Source organism: Salvia splendens, chromosome 10 (assembly GCF_004379255.2).
Source record: "Salvia splendens isolate huo1 chromosome 10, SspV2, whole genome shotgun sequence".
NCBI classification, from domain to species: domain Eukaryota; kingdom Viridiplantae; phylum Streptophyta; class Magnoliopsida; order Lamiales; family Lamiaceae; genus Salvia; species Salvia splendens.
Genome location: NC_056041.1, coordinates 8,652,440 through 8,677,657, shown reverse-complemented (window position 1 = coordinate 8,677,657; position 25,218 = coordinate 8,652,440). Strand labels below are relative to the sequence as shown.

The following is a 25,218-nucleotide window of genomic DNA, read 5'->3' as shown; positions in this document are numbered from 1 at the left end:
GTTTAATCGTGTAATATTAGGTTTTAATCGTGTAATATCAGGTTCGGGTTGTTATCGTGTCGTGTCAACCCATATTATATCGTGTCGATAACGGGTTCGTGTCGGGTGCAGGTCGTGTTCGGATTTGAAGGTAGCAGGTCGGGTTCGTGTTCAGATTTACAGTTTCCTTAACATGTCGGGTTCAGGTTAGGCCTTATTGGATTTGGTCATTATCAGGTTGACCCGATAACGATCCAATCCGCACGATTTGCCAGCCATAATATTTATGGCTGAATGATCTTGAGCCTTGATTTAATGATATAATATTATTATTTAGTTGTAGTTATCAATTTAATAATTAGTTAGCAATATAATACACCTACTAGTATTAATGTGTGATAATTTATTTTTTTTTAAAAATAGAAGTGAACTAATTTTGGTGAAAGGACCGTAAAATAAAGAATTAATATTAGAGAATAATTTTATTTTTGCGTATCCGTGAATCAACGGAAGACATATTTGGATTGAAATAGTAGATTGCTATGTCATGATTCCAAACATTATTCAAGCAGATTTAAACCATTGACTAATAAAATGATAGGCCAACAACTTAATAATTAAATTACTGGATGTCGCACGAAAATCTGGAGCATTAAATAAGTCAATATAAACTTATGCATACTCACAAACTTACAAAACGACTTCGTAAAATAATACTCCTATGTAAGCTAGCATAGGACACCAAAGATATAAGACAAATTGGATATGATTATTTTTTTTTAATTCCAAAAGGTTTTTATTTGAACATTTCGATTATAGACTTTTTATTCCAAGATTGGACATTCCTATTATATATATAGAGAGAGATCAAAGCCTCTTCTTGTAAACGTGAGTCCATGAGTTCTTTTTATTGTTGAACTAGACGTATGCAATTTTTGAATCTGATGCAGTACTATGATACGCACCTCTATTATTATTATTTAGTTTAGATATTATAGAGATTTATCATATCTTTTTCTATATCTTTGTTTTCTTGTTCATTAAGTCAGTAGCATTATAAATAGGATAGACTGTTATCTTTTTTATTCATTCAATCAATATATGAAATTATCATTCTTTTGGCTCAATTGAGTAGCAAACAAGAAACATATCCTAAGGTTGCCGACGAGGCTGATCTCGCGCTCAACCGCCCTTTTTTGCCGTCTAAGTCACGACGCGCTCAACCGCCCTTTTTTGCCGTCTAAGTCACGACGCGCTCGACAACGACGACATCTCGTTTCTTGATTTTGTGTGGAAATCGACGTTAAGGATTTAGGTCCTTAACATACTACTAATTAGTGATGACTAATCAATTATTGATCTTACAAATAAAATTTATCTGAGCTCACATTTAGATATGACAAATCTTTTGTATCGTTTCTTGAGTTCAATAAATTACCATCAACTTTAATAAATTCGAAGGTACAACTTATCTTTTAAAGGCATAAAAATTAAGACGCAATTACCAGCGTTTGAAAAAAAACATGATTTAGGACGCAAAAGAAAGCGTCCATAAGTTAAGGACAAATTATCTTAATCGCGTCCCTTATCTTAATCTTTTCTTTTATAGGACGTTTTCTATTTGTGTCCCCAAATTTTAATTGAGACACTAACAATAAGGAAACTTTATAAAGCGTTGATGGTATAACTAGACACACAAATTATCATCCTTAATAATATTAAAAAGTGTCCTTATTCGATTTTTTTTGGGTCCGTGAACTCAAGATAAAAAACCGACTCATACTATTAACTAATTCCACCAATATACACATTGTACGATTGTTGCCATGCTGCTAGGGGTGGCAAATCGTGCGGATTGGGTCGTTATCGGGTTGACCCGATAACGACCCAACCCAATAAGGCCAAACCCGAACCCAACCTGTTAAGGAAACCCCAAACCCGAACACGAATCCGACCCGCCACCTCCAAACCCGGACACGACCCGGACACGACCCAAACACGATAGCGACACGAACCGCTTTGGGTTGACCCGACACGATAGCAACACGATATCGACCTGAACACGATAGCAACACGATAGCGACACGATAGCGACACAATAGCAACACGATAGCGACCCGACACGATAACAACACGATAGCGACACGAACCGCTTTGGGAGGTAATTCTAATTTCTAAACCCTAATCTATTTTTTTATTATTTTCCTAAGTAAAAGTTACTAAATTAAATCTAATAAAAAATAAAAATAATAAAATAATAAAATATTAATTTTTAACAGGTTACCCGCACCCGACCCGCACCCGACCCGCACCCGACCCGAATTTTTCGTGTTCTTATTGGGTCAACCCAATAATGACCCGTATCCAATAAGACTTGATCCAAACCCAATTATTTCGTGCGGATTCGTGTCGGATTATCGTGTCGTGTCAAAAATTGCCAGCCCTACATGCTGCCATGTGTAATTTACTAAATGTAAGGACAAAGACTTAGAGAGCTGAAAGCTAATTCATTATCCCTCTCCAAATCCATGAAAAGCTACTTGAAAAATGTGATCTTTTGTAGATGTTTGAGGTGAAGGGCAATGTATGAATATTCATGCAAATGAATTATTCAACAAACGTGAAAGCTTCTAATTGGGTCGCCGAAAAAATAAAGTGGAATATATGGTACCCTTATAGCTTTTTATAATTATGCAAGAAAGTGATATGATTCGAAGTTGATTTTGTTAGAAACAATAGAGCAAAAACATTCTTACACTTTTCTTAAGAGTTGATTTTGTAACTTTTGTTAGAATTTATATCGCAAAAACATTCTTACTCCTATCTTCAAAGTTGATTTTGTCAGAAATTTTAGAGCAAAAACGTACTTCTACCTCTCTTCAAAGTTGATTTTGTTAAAATTTATAGAGCAAAAACATTCTTACACCTCTCTTATAAGTTGATTTTTTTAATAATTATCGTATGATATCACTTCAACCAATAATCTTAAGGTTGTCGTTTTGGATACACCGTTTACACCTTGTGTTTTCTCGAAAGCAAGTTGGGATCATGGATTCGCTGTCTAAGTTATTCACCTATATTCTAAGATAAAGATGCATTAGATATATGAAAATAATCATGCTATTAAAGGTGTCTCTATTATAGTACAAACAAATATAATTCAAAAATGAGAATTGAAGCCAAATAAATTTCATAATTCATAATTATCAATCCATAATTCAATTTCTACGTTGTGCATGTCCAGAGCAATGGAGAAAACTAACCAACCATGTTAAGATAAGTACACCAAACGAAACTAAAATCATTATAATCCATGGTGACTGTGGGATGTGCTGAACCTCGGTCCGCTGAGATTGTTACGGGCTTAATTTTTCATCTCCGGCTCTACGAGCTCCCTTTTCACCCTGATTCTTGATCTATGAAGGGAAATTACACAATTGTGAGTCCGAAAACATCCTAAAATAAATAAAATCTACATGGAAAAACATGCTAATTTGATTGACATCACCCTCACAAACCACCTAAGATTAATTTAGATCCACTAGGATTAAACAACATGTGACTTATATTTGTGACATGATTGAAAATTCATAGTAAGAAATCGACACAATTCATTAAAAGTTATACTACTACTTACTTCTTTTGTCAATCAAATGGAGTATAAAATGCCCTAAGTTACCTCTTATTTTAATTTAAAACATGCAACTCTTTAGAGTGATGATAGAGCACCACATTTGATCCCACGCCTAAGATTTGTCATAGTCACCGAAGCATTGCGTTTTGAGTCTCTCTCAGTGAAGAAGTCAGTTCATATTAAATATGACGTTTAAATCCCTATATATGTCTTGTTTCTCTCAAGAATGATAATCATTAAGCAAACACGAGCAAAGATAGCCTGCTTTCATTAGTTAGCATTGATGAGGAGACTAGCAGCAGCTCATGTCTCTCCTCAGCGCGCAACAGACTGAAGCGGTTGTGGCGTGATTCTTGCGATTATACCAAGAATGCGGTGGAGATGGGGCGAAAGGATCCAAGAAAAGTGGTGTATGCTCTCAAGATGGGCTCTGCATTGGCTCTTGTTTCATTGCTTTTATTTTGGGAAATGCCTGTTAAAGATGCGTCCCAGTATTCAATCTGGGCTATCCTAACTGTCGTGATGTTCGAGTTCAGTATAGGTAGGCCACACCGCATTTTCTTGTTTGAAAAACCCAACACTAATGCTTGTTCTGTCGTGTGATCATGTGTAGGGGCGACGTTCATCAAGATTTCATTTTATCTGTTAAATGAAGTAGAATAGGCTTATGAAACTGGTTTTCACTCTCTTTCAGGAAATGGGACTAATCAAGATTTTATTTTTTCTGTTAAATGAAGTTGAATCGGTATGGGACTAGTGAACTCCGACAGCTGGGAGGTTGGCAGCCACAGGAAGGATCTAGAAGAACTCGATGGTCTTCCACAACACCATCTTTGCCAAAAGTCTTTGAGTGAAACTTCGATTTATGTACAAAAGCCTGTGACGCAGAATGTGAGGAGGCTCGTGCCATGGCCTTCCTCATTTTGCTTGGAAGGTGATGGAGTGGTGGTGATTGGAGATGGCGAGGCCAAGACTTGTAAGAGCGCGAGCGCCTTGTCACTTGCCACGTTTGCCTCTGTTGATTGAGTTCGTGGCGAGGCTGCAGATTGTGGTGGACTGCTTTGAGGAGCTTAGTGAGGAGGCAGAGTTCATGGATCCTGATGTTGTTGTTCTAACAGAAAGTGGAGGACTTTGGACAAGGCTAGTGAGATGTTTGAGTTACAAGTGGTGATTTTTCATTGTATAGTTTGGTTGCAAATATTTGAACTTTAGTTAGTTAGTTGTTGCGTGGGAGTTGGAGTTCTGAAATATATAGTCAAGATTGGAGATTGAAAGGGGTATATATAGGCTTGCACAAGGGTCGGAACCCGCCGGTTCCGGGCCCGAACCGGCGGGTCAAGGGTCGGAAAATTCGCGAACCTGAACCGGCCCGCCTAGATCCCGGCGGTTCCGGTTCAGGTTCAAAAAACCGGCGGGTTACGCGCCGGTTCAAAACCGGCGGTTTTCGGCTCGAACCGCCGGTTCCGGGCCCGAACCGGCGGGTTGACGATTTTTTTTTATTTTTATTTTTTTGCATTTTTCAACTTTTCAATTTTAATCAAATTACATTACACTTTTCAAGTTTGCTTTTGTATGCAATGTGAGTAAATAAAATTGAAAAAAATACGGCTAAAGTTGCAATTTTATTGAAATTGCATATTTACAAATTACACGTTACAAGTTACAACAATTACAAATTGAAAACATATGGCGGTCTTGAAGTCTTAAACAAAATTTAAATACAAATGAGACTACTAGTGAAGAACTAATTACAAATGACAAGAAACGAAGTTGAAGTTCTTAAACGTATAAGTGTATTATATATATACTCTTAACCGGCGAAGAAGATCTTTCTACATAACTAAATTAAGGACACCTTTAGCAATTCAACTTTAAATGTTGAGTTTCGTCTAACAATCAACAATTATAGTAGAATTGTCAAAAGTTTCCCTCATTAAGCCGTATAGAGAAATATACTTCATCGACTAGAGTATATACAAATACAATTATGCAATTGTATTTGCATATTTTTAAAGTAGGAATTAATGGGAAAAAAAAGAATAAAAGAAAAAGGACTTGAGCTCAACTTAAATTAAAAATTTAAGTTGAGGTGCCTACGTATCCCAATTGCTCATTTGCATTAGGGAATCAAAGTCCACGTAGTTCTCTTACCTTACATACCTATTTGGCTTGGTCGGCGGCGGTTGACGGTTGGCCTAATCTTCATCCCCGGTGAATTCATCTTGTGATCCCTCTTGACGATCATTCCAATCATTTTCTTGTTCTCGGACGTCAGCTTTGGCCCAATCATCAAGTAACATCACGGCTTCCATATTTTTCGCCGAGAGCTTACTTCTTGATTCATCCAAAACGCGCGAGCCAACACTAAAAGCGGACTCGACGGCGACGGTGGAAGCCGGAACAGAAAAAATCTCCTTGGCCATTGAAGCAAGGATGGGAAAATCTTTCTCGTGGGTTCCCCACCAATCGAGGACGTCGATTTGGGCGGGAGGAGTAGGACCTTCATCACCAAAGGAAAAGAGTGATTCAAAATATAAATCTAATTCACTGACCATACCTGAGGACCTTCCGCCGGTGCTGTAGTTGTATAGGTCGGCTAGTTGGGATTGCGCGTCGGGGTCATCATAATCGGCTTGAAATGCAAAGCCATAGTTATGTTGTGGAGGAGGGGGTCTTCTGACTTGGTGAGTGGTGTTATACTTGGTTTCATATTCGGTGTAGAGAGAGCGCAAGTTATACTCGAGGTTTTGTTGCACAACTGACTGGTCCGGGAGGTTTATTTGAAAGGTTTCTGAGAGGTCGACTCCAAATTCGTCACTGGTATCGGATTGGATTGCTTGAAGGGGACCAAGATCAATTGAACTCAAATTGTTATAATAAAAATCTAAAATTCTAGAGGTACCTGCTAATTTCCATTTTGGATCCAATACCTTTGCAATAAAAAACACGTTAGGAATCTCACTGAAATACTTGAGCCATTTTTCAATCATATAATACAAAACGCACATTAACTCGGGAGAAGAGGAAGCATTTTTCATTGAAGTTTTAAAACCAAGGGATATGTACATGCAATGCTCCAAAACACGAACAGCAGTGCAATAATAAACACCCGACAATTCAACAGTAGCATTTTTGAAATATTTGAACAATTTAAATAAAGCCAAACTGTTATCCCAACAACTATGCGAAAGATATAAATCACGGTAGGGGTTAGTTCTATAAAAATCACATAAAGCATCTTTATGTGTCAAGGTAGAATTCAGATAATCATATGTCGAATTCCATCTATGAGACACATCCATAGTAAAATTCGTGTACCTGACATTCTTTTGATGGCAATATTTCTTCCATGCTTTGCCAATAGCTGGCTTTTGATGGATTAATCTAACTGCATTTCTAATAGGAGAGACATGCTTTTGCCATAATTCAAGCGCATCCTGTACACATAAATTTAAAATATGGCAAATGCATCTTTGATGAAAATACTTACCTCCAATTACCGGTGTACAAGCCGCAATCAAATCGGCAATACTTGCGGTGTTGGCAGTTGCATTATCAAAACCAATAGAAAATATCTTGTTGCATAGCTGAAACTCATTCAACACTTGTATAATCAAAGAAGCAATTTCTGGTGCAGTGTGTGGACTTTCAAATTCTCTAAAACCAATTAAACGCTTGTTCAAAGTCCAACTGTTGTCCACAAAGTGAACCGTAATACCCATGTATGAATGACGGTTAAAACAATCCGTCCAAACATCTGAGCAAATGTTCACCCTGTGGCCCATGTTAACTAAATAACGTGATAATTCTACCTTTTTCTCCAAGCACTGCCGAACGGTAGATCGTTGCACGGTCATTCGACCTATTCTTTTGATTGCTACATTCAACCCACTTTGCATAGTAACCTCAAAACTTTTGTCATCAAAAACATTAAAGGGCATATGCTTCATAGCCGCCCATCTAGTCATTGTATCATCAAAATTCTTTTTATCATATTTAAATAGAGGCGCACCTGACGAACCCGAGCCGGCGCCGGCGGGTTGGAAGTTTAGTTGGCTTTGGGTAGAGGCAGTGCCGCATTCTACCGGATGCTTTGCCACTAAATGGCGACGGAGGGTGCCATATCCACCACCGGCGGACCATTTGTACACTTTATCGCAATAGTTGCAATAAACATGAAAGTCCGAAGTCTCTTCTTGAGAGTTCGGATCGTGAGGACTTGGAATCACCACCGCCACCTTCTTGTAGTGTTTGATAAAAATGTCCGATTTCAAAGGTTTTGCCGTGTTAGTGGGTGCAGGGGGAGGCATCTCCTCATTTCCGCCGGTGCTAGAAGGAATACGAGAATGCGATCTATCCTCGTTGTTGTCCGAGTCCGACGATATAGTAACGTCGAACTCCTCATCTCCCCTACCCCCGCCTTGTTGCATTTCAGCAAGTAGCATGGCGGTCCTATGATCTTCTTCCATCTACAAATATTATGTACGTAGAAGTTAAAAGTATGAACGCAAAAAAAAATTAATGAAATTTTGTGCATGTGAATTGGAAAACAAATTTTTCATTACTTACTTGCATGCGTTCGGCTGCCAATCGGGAAACCTCGTCCATAACATCTCGACGACTAGGTCGTCGAGATTTTGAGGGACGCGTAGTGCTTTGATCTTGGGCTATTCCCTTGCCCCGATCACCACGTCCCGATCCACCACGAGAAGAAGACATATTGAATATATTGATAAATGAAAAGTAATATGGACTTGGAATAAAATATGTATGAAGTATAAAAGAAGTGGTAAATTATGAGCACAACAAATATAGTAGTGAGTAGAAAGTGTAGAATTAAACTTGCGCAATTAGAGAGAATGATGAGAGAATAGAGAAATGGAGATTGAGAATAAAATCCTTGTTAACACAAGAATGGGGTAAGGAAATATGAAGGAGAAGTGAGGTATTTATAGGAGTAAAATTGGAAGAAATAAAAAAAAAAATTCAAATTTCAAACTTTCAAATTTTCTGCCGAACCGCCGGTTTACCGCCTGAACCGGCGGTTCAACCTCAAAACCGGCGGTTTTTCCACGAAACCGGCGGGTTGGTCCACGGTTTTCCGACACAAACCGCCGGTTTCTGACCTCACCTAGCCCCCTACGCCTGAAAAGCTTCCGGAACCGGCGGAAACCGGTCGGAACCGCCGGTTCAAACCGGCGGTTTTCCTCCAAAACCGGCGGTTTTTCACCCAAAACCGGCGAACCGCCGGTTCATACCTATCCCTACTTTGAACCCCTACGAACCCCTACGAACCCTAGCCGTTCGACCCTTTGAACCGGCGGTTCGAACCGCCGAACCGCCGGTTTTGAACCGCCGGTTCACGGTTCAAGTTATGCCCGAACCTGAACCGGCCTTTATGACCCTCCGACCCTGTTCAACCCGCCGGTTCGGGCCCGCCGGTTCATGAACCGGCGGGCCGGGCCGGATTGTGCATGCCTAGGTATATAGTTGAATAATAAGAATAAAAATGCTTAAATATTGATATGCTCAGAATTTGCACTGTTTTAAGATTACGTTTTGGTTTGTTTTGACTTTTGTGTGTCAAAGTTACATTACTTATCTATTTACTGCACATTTTATATATTTTGATATTTTGACGTGATTTGTGAGAAATGTGCAAATTAGTGTCTCAAAAGACTAAAAAAGGTTGAAATAAGAAGTCCATAAAAAAAGAGTCAGCCAGCGGCCGCTGTAGCCCATCGACCGTCAAAGAAGCAGCGGTCCACCTCGGAATTCACGCCTGAAAGAAGACACGACCAGCGACCCGCTGGAAAGTGTCCCAAGAGATCGACGACTTGGTAGCGGCGGCCCACTGTGTAACCTTTCCTGAGATCGGATGGTGCATAATTTAACATATTTTCTCTCCAAAACGTACCTTGTTGGGATAGAAGATATACTATATGAAGGAGCACTATTTGAAGACCTATAAATACCCCCTAAAGCGTCATCAAAGGAACCTTTTGTTGCATTCTATATATTTTAGAAATAATTTGAGAGTTCCTCTCCATCGGTCTGTTAGGTTACAAACCCATCCCACATCGGATGAGGGAGGGAAGTTGGAAGGTGTATATAATTCCTGTCCAACCCCAATTAGTCTGTACTCAACAACTACTTTGTTTTGTTTGGTGATCAAATCAACCAACTCTTTTGTGTTTCCAAATAGTGATAGAAGCTTACTATTTGGTAGCCAATTTATGATAGTTTTCTCTAAGTTTGATAACAATGTGCTTCCCCTTTGACTATAATATAATTACTTGTTAGTATTTGTAGTGCTAATAAAATAGTGCATCAAACGTCTATACTATTATCGATCATTATTTAAGTCCACAATTATAAATTAAATACATGAGAGGAATCATAACCTACATATATAAACCGAATTACAAATTTACATTCTTCAGTGTTATTATGGCAATTATGAGCAGGTGAAAAGTTGTAAATTCTATATAGATTCATTTAGTATAATTTCTTACCACTTTTTCTTAGCTTACCCCTATACCCCTATTATATATAGATCTTTGTACTAAAACTTGTTACGATTATATCAAAAACAAGTTCATGGCCATAGCTAAGAGAAAAAAGGAAATAGATTGCATAATTTCCATGCCTCTTTGTAATTAATGATAATGATATTTACTAGGGCTTACAATTTTTGGCACGACACGATAACACGACATAAACCTGCACGAAAATAATAAGTATGTATCTAAGCTTATTGAGTTCGTGTCCTTATCGTGTTGACACGATAACGACACGAAAATTTGGTGTCGTGTTCGTGTTACACGTTAAGAAATAATATTAATATATTATAATATTATTTTTTTTTATTTTAAAATTTAAATTAGGTTTAGTCTAATGGAGCACTTAGTATTAGCGTGAAAATAGATTGTGAAAATAGATTTTTCATTTTTCGTATTATTATAGTGTCGTTATTGTGTCGTGTCATATATGTGTTGTTATCGTGTCGTGTTTGTGTCTAAGGGTAGCGGGTCGTGTTCGTGTTCGTGTTTGGAGTTTTCTTAACGGGTCGTGTTCGTGTTTGTTGTTATCGTGTCGTGTCGTTATCATGTCGACACGATAATGACACAACACGCACGATTTGTCACGGCCCTAATATTTACTATAGAGCTATTAAATAATTACGGCTCTAAAACCACTTGTTAGGCTGTAATTTACAAAAGAAACTTAGTCTCACAAAATTATTTAGAAAAAACCATGGTCAATTGATTTGTTTCAATAACATTAAACACAAGTTGCTTGGGGTAGCTAAGATCAAAATAAATGCAAATAGAGTTCTCAATTCCCGCGTGTCTATATAACTAATGAATAGTGACAATTAGTGCAAATAGAGTTCCGCTAAGATCAAAATAAATGTAAATAGAGTTCTCAATTCCCGCGTGTCTATATAACTAATGAATAGTGACAATTAGTGCAAATAGAGTTCCCAATTCCCACGTGTCTATATAACTAATGAATAGTGACAATTAATGCAAATAGAGTTCTCAATTCCCGCGTGTCTATATAACTAATGAATAGTGACAATTAGTACAGAGCTTTTAAATAATTGCGGCTCAAAAACCCACTTCCTTTATCTTAATATAATAATACAATCTCGGAAAAATCTGTATGCTATTTATAAGAGTTAAACCTATCATAAACAAAAAAAAAAGACTTCTTGTTCTAGAAAAATGATGTCACTTATTTTACTCTTATTGTCTATTCCCGTAATCTTTATTCTCTACTTCCAAACACGAAAACCTAAAAATGGCAACAAACTCACACCACCCGGCCCACCGGGGCTGCCGATCATCGGCAATATGCTCCAAATCGACGGTCAGTTTCTGTACACTCACTTCCAGCGCCTCTCCAAGCAATATGGTCCCGTCATGTCCCTCAAGCTCGGAATCCGACGCGTCGTTGTGATTTCCTCAGTAGAAGCAGTGAAAGAGATCTCGAAATCATATGATGCCATTTTCTCAGGCCGACCTTCTCTTGTCGCCATGAATAGGCTGTCGTATAACGGCATAGATATCGGGTCTTCGGACTACAACGACACGTGGAGGGAGATGAGGAAGATCTCCACCCTCCATCTCTTCAGCCCGAAGCAAGTTCAATCATCTTACCCCATTTTCAGAGATGAAGTGAGAAAGATTATGGAGAAGATTGCTAGAGATGCCTCTTCTTCCACTGTCGTCAATTTCAGTGAGACGACGATGTCGCTTTTACGTAATATCATGGTCAGACTTGTGTTTGGGGTACATGGAGGTGATCGTTTGAACGTTCTTCTTCGCGAAGTTCTGGTCATATATGCGGCCTTTTTTGTGGAGGATTACTTGCCTTCGCTTCGATGGATTGATAGGCTCTCTGGAATGGCTGCAGCGCTTGATAAGATTTTTCACAAGTTGGATTCTTTTTGTCAAGAATTGATTGAAGAGCATATGAATCCGAATAGGCCAAAATCTATGGAAAGTGACTTCATCGGTAGTTTGTTAAGGATTAAAGAAAATGGATCCTCTTCCTTTCCTCTTACATTAAACCACATCAAAGCTGTACTAGTGGTAATGAATTTTATATTGAAATTACATCTTGATATAATAATTTGAGAAACAATTGCTTAATTACGAGTTTGCTCGTAGGATATTTTAATGGGAGGCAGCGACACGGTAGAAAATGCTATAGTGTGGACAATGACGTGGTTGATGAAAAAGCCTTTGGTGATGAAGAAGTTGCAAGAGGAGATAAGGCGGTTGGGCGGAAAGAAAGATATGATCGATAATCAAGACATAGAGAAACTTCCATATTTGAGGGCAGTTATAAAAGAGGCTTTCAGATTGTATCCACCAGCTCCACTACCAGTGCCAAGAGAGACTACTACCAAGTGTACTGTAAATGGTTATGAAATAGAAGGTGGAACTATGGTGTATATCAATGTTTGGGCTATTGGGCGAGATCCTGCCGCGTGGGAAAATGCGGATGAATTCTTGCCGGAGAGGTTCTTGGAGGGTCAGAATCCGGAGTTGGTAACGTTTGGATTCGGGCGGAGAGGGTGTCCGGGTATGGGAATGACGATGGCCGAGGTGGAACTTGTGATGGCAAATCTTGTATACAAATTTAATTGGGAATTGCCGGTTGGAATGAAGGAAGAGGATATTGATTTCGAGTGTAAGCCTGGAGCAGCACTGCATAAGAAGAATGATCTTTGTCTTGTTGCCACGGTTGTCATATAAAGTCTAGTATTTTAGACAATAATGATCTCTATGAATAAAGGATTCTAACTAAATGAATCCACCGAGACAGTATTTTTAAATATTATCATCATCTATGTAAATAAAGGATTCTAGCAAAATGAATCCATCAAGATTCAAGACAATATTTTGAATGATTATACTTACATAATCATAATAATGAGATCTATTTACCCATACTTTTTTTCTTCTTAATAGCTCTTCCTTTTAATTCAGAGTGAAAATCATACAATACTATTTTCTATTATCTAGGTTTGATGAGGAGGATAATCTATGTGTGCACAATTATATTCTCTATTGTATTAATCAAGCTTTGATTTTTATGAATTTTGGAAAACTAAAAATTTCAATAACATTTTTTAATGTATTAGAATCAAACTAAATATATAAATCGAAACGAACAACGCTAAATGTGTTTCAAACGAGAGTGATGCTCACATAAGGAGCTCACATAGGATATGTATCATATCATTTCTCTATATAAGGTATACGTATAGAGATGTAGAGGATTGCTCTGCAGAGCAACAATTTCTTTCATTGTTTTTTTTTTCATTTTTTTTGTTGATTTTTTAGTGTTAAATTATTTTAAATTCATTTTACTCTAAAATTATTTCATATTTCTTCATAGATCTGATTCTCTAGCAATATTGAGTCAAAAAACCATACGCACAGTTTTTTAATCCCAATAAAATTTCATCTGCTCAATAAGCTCTTTCAATCAATTATTTCTCAAGATTGAGATTCCATAACATTTTTTTTCCAAAATCAAATTCCACTACACATCTAATATTGTAATTTCTCACTTCTAATATATCAATAATCTCATATTTGCAGATAAATTTAAATCACACACGGAGATTGAAATTTCCCAATGTGTTTCTCTCCAAACCCAAATCATGGTGGAATATCAATTTCAGATTTGGGGGTTTCAAAAAAGAAGATTCAAAATTTGAGAACAAATCTGACAGTCATGGGCATTCTAAGTAGTCTGTAATTGGCAATTGAAAGTAGCATAACTGAAAAAAAATAAGAATTGAGTAGAAAAATTTAGACACAAATTTGGAAGAGGGAATTGCAGAAAGAGGAAAAAAAAGATAGAGAATCGATTAAATTGTAGAAGAAAAAAAACGAGGGGAGACGTAGATAATTGAAGAGGGGAGGCATAGAGAATCGTAGAAAGAAAGAAAAAAGAAGGGTAGCGTATAGAATTGAGGAGGGAAAGCGAATTGACTAAATTATAGAATGGAAAAATTAGAAAAAAGAGAGAATTGAAGAAGGGGGGCGCTCATGCTAGTGCTCATTTTAAGCGTTCAGCTGATTATTCCTCTGGACATGTAATCAAATGTAAACTCTAAATACCCCCCTAAAGCGTCATCAAAGGAACCTTTTGTTGCATTCTATATATTTTAGAAATAATTTGAGAGTTCCTCTCCATCGGTCTACATCATTCCACCACATTTGGAGTTTGAAGCTCGAATTCAAAAGGAGATTAAAGCATACAAGATTCTTCCCTTGGGTTTTGTCTTTATTGTTTTTATGTTTTCTATATCTTCCCTACAAATATGAGTTTAGTTTATTTGTCTATGAGTAGTGTGTTAGTAATTACTCCCTCGTCCATAAAAAATAGTCTCATTTGTGGACGATACGAGTTTTAATGAAAAATTGGTAAAGTAAGAAAGGTGAGAAAAAGTGGATAGAGTAAGAGGGATAGGAAGAAAAGTAGATAAGTATGATAGGGGGAAGAAAAAGTGGAAAAATATGAGAGAGAAGATATCCATTTTAAGAAATTGGACTATTTTTTGTGGATATCCCAAAATGGCAAAATGAGAATATTTTTCATGGACGGAGGAAGTTATATTTTGGTTTATATAATTCCTGTTATTGGTATCCGTTTGTACATGTTTACTTTATTTTAAATTGTTCGATAATGCTTCATGTTTGAGTGACACATTCTATGATGAATTCTTGGCATGTAAAGTTATCGAGGGAGGATTTGCATCTTAGACGCATTTAGTTAACACTACAATTAATTTCCCCTAAAAAGGTACTTTTAATTGAGAGTGAGAGCTTATTGAAGGTCTAATAGTTCTGTTTGGAGTTAATAATCTAAGTCTGACAACCTTAGTGTTTAATCAACTTTGTGCCGCATGAGCAATACTTATGTGACTTGCTCTAATTAAGTATGAATTATGCTAGGATATCATAACTACATTTTGTGTAAACCATAATTGTAAAAGTGCATCCCTAGAATTCCCTTGTTTCCATCTCTATTCTCAAATACATCATACTACGATTGTTTACTATTCTCTCCAATCACTCTAATTTACTATTGTTCGGATTGTTGACTGCAGCAGACGTTTGATATTGGCCGCTTCGGTAAAGCCCGCACGGATTTATTTTTGGATCACTCCCAAAAGGTCTCAAACTGATTGAGGTTGGACAAGTATTATATACACCTTCAAACTTTACTCAGACCCGACTCCCGATGTAGGATGAGTCTGTACTCAACAACTACTTTGTTTTGTTTGGTGATCAAATCAACCAACTCTTTTGTGTTTCCAAATAGTGATAGAAGCTTACTATTTGGTAGCCAATTTATGATAGTTTTCTCTAAGTTTGATAACAATGTGCTTCCCTTTTGACTATAATATAATTACTTGTTATATTTGCAAGTATTTGTAGTGCTGATAAAATAGTGCATCAAACGTCTATACTATTATCAATCATTATTTAAGTCCACAATTATAAATTAAATACATGAGAGGAATCATAACCTACATATATAAACCGAATTACAAATTTACATTCTTCAGTGTTATTATGGCAATTATGAGCAGGTGAAAAGTTGTAAATTCTATATAGATTCATTTAGTATAATTTCTTACCACTTTTTCTTAGCTTACCCCTATACCCCTATTATATATAGATCTTTGTACTAAAACTTGTTACGATTATATCAAAAACAAGTTCATGGCCATAGCTAAGAGAAAAAAGGAAATAGATTGCATAATTTCCATGCCTCTTTGTAATTAATGATAATGATATTTACTAGGGCTGACAATTTTTGGCACGACACGATAACACGACATAAACCCGCACGAAAATAATAAGTATGTATCTAAGCTTATTGAGTTCGTGTCCTTATCGTGTTGACACGATAACGACACGAAAATTTGGTGTCGTGTTCGTGTTACACGTTAAGAAATAATATTAATATATTATAATATTATTTTTTTATTTTAAAATTTAAATTAGGTTTAGTCTAATGGAGCACTTAGTATAAGTGTGAAAATAGATTGTGAAAATGATATTTCATTTTTCGTATTATTATAGTGTCGTTATTGTGTCGTGTCATATATGTTTTGTTATAGTGTCGTGTTGACCCGAAGTGGTTCGTGTCGTTAATGGATTCGTGTCGTGTTTGTGTCTAAGGGTAGCGGGTCGTGTTCGTGTTTGGAGTTTTCTTAACGGGTCGTGTTCGTGTTTGTTGTTATCGTGTCGTGTCGTGTCGTTATCATGTCGACACGATAATGACACAACACGCACGATTTGCCACGGCCCTAATATTTACTATAGAGCTATTAAATAATTACGGCTCTAAAACCACTTGTTAGGCCATTATAATTTACAAAAGAAACTTAGTCTCACAAAATTATCTAGAAAAAACCATGGTCAATTTGTTAAGAGCAAGTATCCGATCGGTGATTAATTCCCCCGTGAAGTCGCGGGATCTCTTGCCCGACGATCAAGCACGATAAGAACTAGGGTTCGTGATAATGAAGAAAGTAAATTTGCGTAAAAATATTCTATTTCATAAAGAGTGAAATAAAATACACGCCTATTTATACTAGGACCCTAGGGTTGATTCGACCTACGATCCGGGAAAGAATCAACGATGAAAACCTGGAAAGAAGCTTATAATACGCTCGACGCAAAATATTAATTAAAATAACAAAATAAATCCTTAAGCAATAAAAATAACGAAATAAAGATAATAAATAAACTAACTAATTCTCTACTATCTCGGCTTGGTGAAGTCCGCATCAATGCTTGGCGGAGTCGGCCAAGCGGCGCGGTTGACGTCTCTTCTCCGTGATCGGTCCCTCGCGATGCTCCGTTCTGGCTCTTCGTGATATGTCTCCCTCGTATCCACGGTCTCCTCGTCCGCCAGCCCTTCGGTAACGCTCTCCTTAGCCTGAGCTGCATGCTCCGTATCAACTCCCCCCCTTAGGAGCGAGCTTGTCCTCAAGGAGCAGGTCTGGAAATCGCCTCTGCACCATGTCTCGGGGCTCCCATGTTGGCTGATCACTCTCCTCGCCCCAATCCAACAAAACTTCTTCGACCGTAGCGCCGTCGCGCCACACCGTACGGCGGTCCATCACGCGGGATGGGCGAACCACCGGCCTGCCACGCGCGAACGTTGACGGCAGGCTCACTGCCTGGATATCCCCACCGGCTACAAATGGTTTAAGCAAGCTCACATGAAACACATCGTGCACCCTGCTTCCTTCTGGGAGCTTCAGCCGGTATGCAACCTGCCCAATTCGTTCCAACACCTCGAACGGGCCATAGAAACGTCGTCCCAACTTTGTCGACAAAGGACGCGCCACGGAGTGTTGTCTATATATCTGCAATTTTAACAAAATCATCTCCCCGACTTCAAATTCAACCTCGCGACGATGTTTATTCGCCGCTGCTCTCATCCGTTGTTGTGCGCGCTCCAAGTTCCCTTTAAGTGTAACGATCAATTCACCACGCTGCCTAATCATCAAAGCCACGTCAGGGGGTGTCATCGCCGACGGTTCCTCTGCGATTAATGCAGGAGGATCTCGGCCGTACAAGGCCATAAACGACGATGTCCCTAAGCCTTCATGATGAAAGCAATTAAGCGCCAATTCTGCCCAAGGCAGAAAGTTCACCCATTTCGACGGTCTATCCGCCACGAAAGCCCGCAGATACTGCTCCAAACCACGATTCTGCACCTCTGTTTGCCCATCTGACTGCGGGTGATAGGCTGTCGAGAAGTGGAGTTTTGTGCCACTAAGGCGTAGCATATCCTCCCAAACCGCATTCAAGAACACCGGGTCACGATCCGACACCCCACCGTCTCGATGAACACTGCAGCCACCTTCAACGCATTATAATTACTTGGCAATGGCGCGAAGTGAGCGTACTTTGTTAAGCGATCGACCGCCACCAAGATCGTAGTAAACCCTCTCGATTGGGGAAGGCCTGTTATGAAATCCATTGAAACATCCTCCCAAACCCGTGATGGGATCGGTAAAGGTTGCAACAGCCCCGCCGGTTTCTGTGTAGAATACTTCGTCGTCTGGCACTCATAACAGGACTCCACAAACTTCTTTACCTCCTTCCGCATTCCCTTCCAAAAGAACACTGCGGCCAGGCGCTTGAAAGTCCGATCGATCCCGGGGTGGCCAACCGATGGGGCAGCGTGAAACTCCTGGAGCAACATCTCCTTTACCGCCGACTCCTTACTAACATACAGTCGGCGTCTTTAATACAACATGCCATCCACCAACGTCACATCTGGTTTAGCCGTCCCTGCCTCCAATGCTGATCGCAGCTCGATCAAATCTGCCGTGCTCTCGGTCTCCAAAAATGCCAAGGGGTGGCCATCTTGTAGCAACACAGCCCCGACTCCAAAATCCGACGCGTCCGTCTCTAAGTAAAAATTCCGTGTGAAATCGGGAAACCGAAGAACAGGAGCAGATGACATCGCTTCCTTCAAGGCCACAAAACTGGATTCCGCCTCTGGTGTCCATTTAAATGAGTCCTTCTTTAATAAGTCCGTGAGTGGACCCGCTATCGACGCATAGTGCTTAACGAAGCGTCTGTAGTAACCCGTGAGCCCCAGAAAACCGCGAAGCTGTCGTGTCGAGCCGGGGACAGGCCATGCTTGCATTGCCTCGATCTTAGAGGGATCCGCCTTTAGGTGCCCGTCCGTGATTAGATGACCAAGGTACTCGACCGTCGTACACGCGAAGGTGCACTTAGATAACTTAACAAAGAAGTTGTTCGTCGTCAGAATAGTCAGGACCTCATTCAAATGGCGAACGTGCGACGGGAGAGTTGGACTGTAGATGAGTATGTCGTCGAAGAAGACGATCACAAATTGCCGCAAGAACGGCCGAAACAATGTGTTCATCCCCGCCTGGAAGGTGGAGGGCGCGTTCGTTAGACCGAATGGCATGACCAGGAACTCAAAATGGCCATCATGTGTGCGAAAGGCCGTCTTATATATATCATCGTCGCACATCGTGATCTGGTGATACCTCGAGCGCAAGTCAAGCTTGGAGAAGAACCTAGCGGATCCCAATCATCGAACAACTCATCCGTGGTTGGAATCGGGAAATGATCGGGCACCGTCGCCGCATTCAATGCACGGTAATCTATGCAAAAATTGAATGACCCATCTTTCTTCCGAATGAGTAGGACCGGCGAAGAGAATGGGCTCTGGCTGGGTCGTATGATGCCTGTGTCAAGCATCTCCTTCACCTGTCGTTCTATTTCTGTCTTCTGAAAATATGGGTATTTGTATGGCCGCACATTGACCGGTTTTGACTCCGGCAGAAGATGAATTCTATGATCGAACTGACGCCTTGGGGGCACTCCCGTCGGCACCCCAAACACATTCCTATGTGCCTCCAAAACCGCCACAATCTCAGGAGCTAGCTCGTCCGAAAAGGAGATAGGAGCTGTCGCTTCCTTAACCGTCCCCGGATGAGGCAATTGGACGAGCTCGAACACCTCCGCCTCCCCTTGAAGCGCGAATAACGATGCAAACTGCCGTAACGTCACGGCTCAGGCTAGCGGCGGCACCAACTTCAGTCGAATATTCTCCCCATTCCGCACAAACTCCAACGTGCCAGTATCGAAATCATTCGTCACCCGCCGCAGTGATTTCAACCACATCCTGCCTAGTATCACGTCTGGGCCATGGATCGGAAGAATATGCAAATCCACCAGAAAGACATGACTCTGGACCACAATGCGGGTCTGTCTGCTTACCCATGAGCACCGTAAGGATTCTCCATTCCCAACATAGACCCTGAACGGGTGCACCCTTTCAAGAGGGAGCGCCAGATGTTCGGCCACACGAGGATGTAAGAAGTCGTGGGAACTCCCTGTGTCGACCAGGATGCGCACCTCCGCGACTCTGATCATACCCGCTAACTCAATGTCATCCTCCTTTTGCCTTCCCGCCATCGCAAAAATGTGTGATAAATCCGCCGTCATCAACTGATTACCCGGCAATTCCTCCCCATCATCCTGCACATCATCGTCGGAATCCTCATCCATACCCATGTAAACAAAAAATTTTCCCCGACAGGTATGACCCGGCGCCCATTTCTCCGGACAAAACCAACATAACCCTAGGCGCGAACGTTCCACTTTCTCTGCCTCTGTCAATCTGATCACCGGCAACTTGGAATATTCGGTGAACTTCTGTTGAGGAGGCCTAGAAACCTGAGTCGGGGGCACCGGCAGCGCTAGTTGCTGAGGTTGACCGCCGCTCCGCTGTTCGAAACGGCTCCCGCCGCAGCGGTGAAACCCGGACTGCACCTGTGGCTTATCCAAGAAACTGTCGTACTCTACGGCCAACGCCATCGCCGCAGCTACCGACGTTGGGTGCTGATGTCGAACCTGATTCTTCACTGGTTGCGATAGGTCCTCGATGTAAATAGGGAGTAGGACATACTCAGGGACCCCCCCGAACGCGATTAAGCATCGTCTCATAGGACGAATTATACTCTGCAAGTGATCCTGTCTGAGACAGCTTTGCAATTAAGCCAATAAAGTTCTGGAAGCACTGTGGATCGAATCTCCTCCCCACATCCACTAAAAATTCCGACCAATTCGCGTCCGGGTTGTTGTCGCGATAGTTAAAGATCCACTCAGACGCCTTCCCTTCGAACATCATCACCACATAATGCAATCTGTGGTCCACTGGTGTCCCCATGTGATCGAAGTAATATCCAATTCGAAGCATCCGTCCCATCAAAGCGCGGAGCCTTCATCTTTTCATAACGTGGCTGCTCTTGACGGGAATGATCCAAACCCGGCGTGTCGGTATAGGCTGGGCCCTCCTGTCTCTCCCACGTCGTGTCCCCACCCGGCGTTTGTCTCTCGAAACGATAATCTGATCTACGGGAGGGGTTATCCGACGTTGACCGCGGTCTGTCGCGATGAATATCTCCTGCCATCCCAGGTCTGTCCCAAGCCGACGCACCATGCCGAAAAAGGAGGTGCAGACCACGCGTAGAGGGTCCCTCGGCAAACCCTAATTGCGCTGGTCTGTCCCAACTCGTCGAACCCGCCTGAGACGCGAACTGTGCTCCCTGCGTCGCTGGACCCTCGCTCACTCTTACCGGCTGCTGGGAATCAACCGCCGTCACCGTCGACCAAACTGGGCGGTGACGCCCCGATTCCACTCTCTCTTTTGGCCACTTCGCATAGGGCGGATCAGGGTCAGGCCGCGGAGGCGGCTGTGCTGCACCCCCACGCCGATCCGACGCATCCATCCTCGCCTCCAACCTCGCTATCGACGCGAGCACATGCTCGAGAGCCATCGCCGGCGTATCTAATGGCCGTGTGGACGATGATCTCGACTCTACTCCCATGACGATGCTGGCGGATATCGTTGTGAGCGGCTCTGTGCGGTTAAATCCTCCACGATTCGCCATCCTCGTGAGTTCAACAATGAAAGCACCACTTGTTAAGAGCACGTATCCGATCGGTGATTAATTCCCCCGTGAAGTCGCGGGATCTCTTGCCCGACGATCAAGCACGATAAGAACTAGGGTTCGTGATAATGAAGAAAGTAAATTTGCGTAAAAATATTCTATTTCATAAAGAGCGAAATAAAATACACGCCTATTTATACTAGAACCCTAGGGTTGATTCGATCTACGATCCGGGTAAGAATCAACGAAGAAAACCCGGAAAGGAGCTTATAATACGCTCGACGCAAAATAATAATTAAAATAACAAAATAAATCCTTAAGCAATAAAAATAACGAAATAAAGATAATAAATAAACTAACTAATTCTCTACTATCTGGACTTGGTGAAGTCCGCATCAATGCTTGGCGGAGTCGGCCAAGCGGCGTGGTAGACGTCTCTGTCTCCGTGATCGGTCCCTCGCGATGCTCCGTTCTGGCTCTTCGTGATATGTCTCCCTCGTATCCACGGTCTCCTCGTCCGCCAGCCCTTCGGTAACGCTCTCCCTAGCCCGAGCCGCATGCTCCGTATCACAATTGGTTTGTTTCAATAACATTTAACACAAGTTGCTTGGGGTAGCAAAGATCAAAATAAATGCAATAGAGTTCCCAATTCCCACGTGTCTATATAACTTGGTAGCGGAGGCCCACTGTGTAACCTTTCCTGAGATCGGATGGTGCATAATTTAACATATTTTCTCTCCAAAACTTACCTTGTTGGGATAGAAGATATACTATATGAAGGAGCACGATTTGAAGACCTATAAATACCCCCCTAAATCCGTGCGGGCTTGACCCAAAGCGGACAATATCAAACTAATGTTGCAGTCGACGATCCTAACACGGTCTACATCATTCCACCACATTTGGAGTTTGAAGCTTGAATTCGAAAGGAGATTAAAGCATACAAGATTCTTCCCTTGGGTTTTGTCTTTATTGTTTTTATGTTTTCTATATCTTCCCTACAAATATGAGTTTAGTTTATTAGTGTTAGGAATTACTCCCTCGTCCATAAAAAATAGTCTCATTTGTGGACGACACGAGTTTTAATGAAAAATTGGTAAAGTAAGAAATGTGAGAAAAAGTGGATAAAGTAAGAGAGATAGGAAGAAAAGCGACTATCCATTTTAAGAAATTGGACTATTTTTTGTGGACATCCCAAAATGGCAAAATGAGACTATTTTTCATGGACGGAGGAAGTAATATTTTGGTTTATATAATTCCTATTATTGGTATCCGTTTGTACATGTTTACTTTATTTTAAATTGTTCGATAATGCTTCATGTTTGAGTAACACATTCTATGATGAATTCTTGGCATGTAGAGTTATCGAGGGAGGATTTGCATGTTAGACGCATTTAGTTAACACTACAATTAATTTCCCCTAAAAATGTACTGTTAATTGAGAGTGAGAGCTTATTGAAGGTCTAATAGTTCTGTTTGGAGTTAATAATCTAAGTTTGACAACCTTAGTGTTTAATCTACTTTGTGCCGCATGAGCAATACTTATGTGACTTGCTCTAATTAAGTATGAATTATGCTAGGATATCATAACTACATTTTGTGTAAACCATAATTGTAAAAGTGCATCCCTAGAATTCCCCTGTTTCCATCTCTATTCTCAAATACATCATACTACGATTGTTTACTATTCTCTTCAATCACTCTAATTTACTATTGTTCGGATTGTTGACTGCAACAGACGTTTGATATTGGCCGCTTCGGTAAAGCCCGCACGGATTTATTTTTAGGTCACTCCCAAAAGGTCTCAAACTGATTGAGGTTGGACAAGTATTATATACACCTTCAAACTTTACTCAGACCCGACTCCCGATGTAGGTTGAGTCTGTACTCAACAACTACTTTGTTTTGTTTGGTAATCAAATCAACCAACTCTTTTGTGTTTCCAAATAGTGATAGAAGCTTACTATTTGGTAGCCAATTTATGATAGTTTTCTCTAAGTTTGATATCAAGGTGCTTCCCTTTTGACTATAATATATTTACTTGTTAGTATTTGTAGTGCTAATAAAATAGTGCATCAAACGTCTATACTATTATCGATCATTATTTAAGTCCACAATTATAAATTAAATACATGAGAGGAATCATAACCTACATATATAAACCGAATTACAAATTTACATTCTTCAGTGTTATTATGGCAATTATGAGCAGGTGAAAAGTTGTAAATTCTATATAGATTCATTTAGTATAATTTCTTACCACTTTTTCTTAGCTTACCCCTATACCCCTATTGTATATAGATCTTTGTACTAAAACTTGTTACGATTATATCAAAAACAAGTTCATGGCCATAGCTAAGAGAAAAAAGGAAATAGATTGCATAATTTCCATGCCTCTTTGTAATTAATGATAATGATATTTACTAGGGCTGACAATTTTTGGCACGACACGATAACACGACATAAACCTGCACGAAAATAATAAGTATGTATCTAAGCTTATTGAGTTCGTGTCCTTATCGTGTTGACACGATAACGACACAAAAATTTGGTGTCGTGTTCGTGTTACACGTTAAGAAATAATATTAATATATTATAATATTAATTTTTTTATTTTAAAATTTAAATTAGGTTTAGTCTAATGGAGCACTTAGTATTAGCGTGAAAATAGATTGTGAAAATAGATTTTTCATTTTTCGTATTATTATAGTGTCGTGTCATATATGTGTTGTTATCGTGTCGTGTTGACCCGAAATGGTTCGTGTCGTGTTTGTGTCTAAGGGTAGCGGGTCGTGTTCGTGTTCGTGTTTGGAGTTTTCTTAACGGGTCGTGTTCGTGTTTGTTGTTATCGTGTCGTGTCGTTATCATGTCGACACGATAATGACACAACACGCACGATTTGTCACGGCCCTAATATTTACTATAGAGCTATTAAATAATTACGACTCTAAAACCACTTGTTAGGCTATAATTTACAAAAGAAACTTAGTCTCACAAAATTATTTAGAAAAAACCATGGTCAATTGATTTGTTTCAATAACATTAAACACAAGTTGCTTGGGGTAGCTAAGATCAAAATAAATGCAAATAGAGTTCTCAATTCCCGCGTGTCTATATAACTAATGAATAGTGACAATTAGTGCAAATAGAGTTCCGCTAAGATCAAAATAAATGTAAATAGAGTTCTCAATTCCCGCGTGTCTATATAACTAATGAATAGTGACAATTAGTGCAAATAGAGTTCCCAATTCCCACGTGTCTATATAACTAATGAATAGTGACAATTAATGCAAATAGAGTTCCTAATTCCCACGTGTCTGTCTAAATAACTAATGAATAGTGACTATAACTAATGAATAGTGACAATTAGTGCAAATAGAGTTCCCAATTCCCATGGGTCTGTGTCTATATAACTAATGAATAGTGACTATAACTAATGAATAGTGACAATTAATGCAAATAGAGTTCCCAATTCCCACATATCTATATAACTAATGAATAGTAACAATTAGTATAGAGCTTTTAAATAATTGCGGCTCAAAAACCCACTTCCTTTATCTTAATATAATAATACAATCTCGCAAAAATCTGTATGCTATTTATAAGAGTTAAA

At 39.9% G+C, this 25,218-nt stretch overlaps 2 protein-coding genes across 2 annotated transcripts; one reads left to right on the top strand and one right to left on the bottom strand.

The window, feature by feature from the left end:
* The first annotated feature begins 11,292 nt into the window (after nt 1–11,292).
* Nucleotides 11,293–13,025, top strand: LOC121751953 (cytochrome P450 71A9-like). The gene is made up of 2 exons (XM_042146788.1): nt 11,293–12,213; nt 12,292–13,025. The coding sequence occupies exons 1-2, from the start codon at nt 11,344–11,346 to the stop codon at nt 12,880–12,882; spliced, it is 1,461 nt and encodes a 486-aa protein (XP_042002722.1). The 5' UTR covers nt 11,293–11,343; the 3' UTR covers nt 12,883–13,025.
* Nucleotides 13,026–18,415: 5,390 nt separating this feature from the next.
* LOC121752573 (uncharacterized mitochondrial protein AtMg00860-like) lies at nt 18,416–19,177 on the bottom strand. The gene has a single exon (XM_042147699.1). It carries the CDS (start codon nt 19,175–19,177, stop codon nt 18,416–18,418), a length of 762 nt encoding a protein of 253 aa, XP_042003633.1.
* Between the last annotated feature and the right edge of the window lie 6,041 nt (nt 19,178–25,218).

Bases quoted from the DNA above. Each gene is read 5' to 3' on its own strand.
- LOC121751953 (XM_042146788.1), top strand. From the start codon at position 11,344: ATGATGTCACTTATTTTACTCTTATTGTCTATTCCCGTAATCTTTATT. The intron at 12,214-12,291 runs GTAATGAATTTT...GTTTGCTCGTAG, and splicing joins ACATCAAAGCTGTACTAGTG to GATATTTTAATGGGAGGCAG.
- LOC121752573 (XM_042147699.1), bottom strand. From the start codon at position 19,177: ATGTGCGACGATGATATATATAAGACGGCCTTTCGCACACATGATGGC.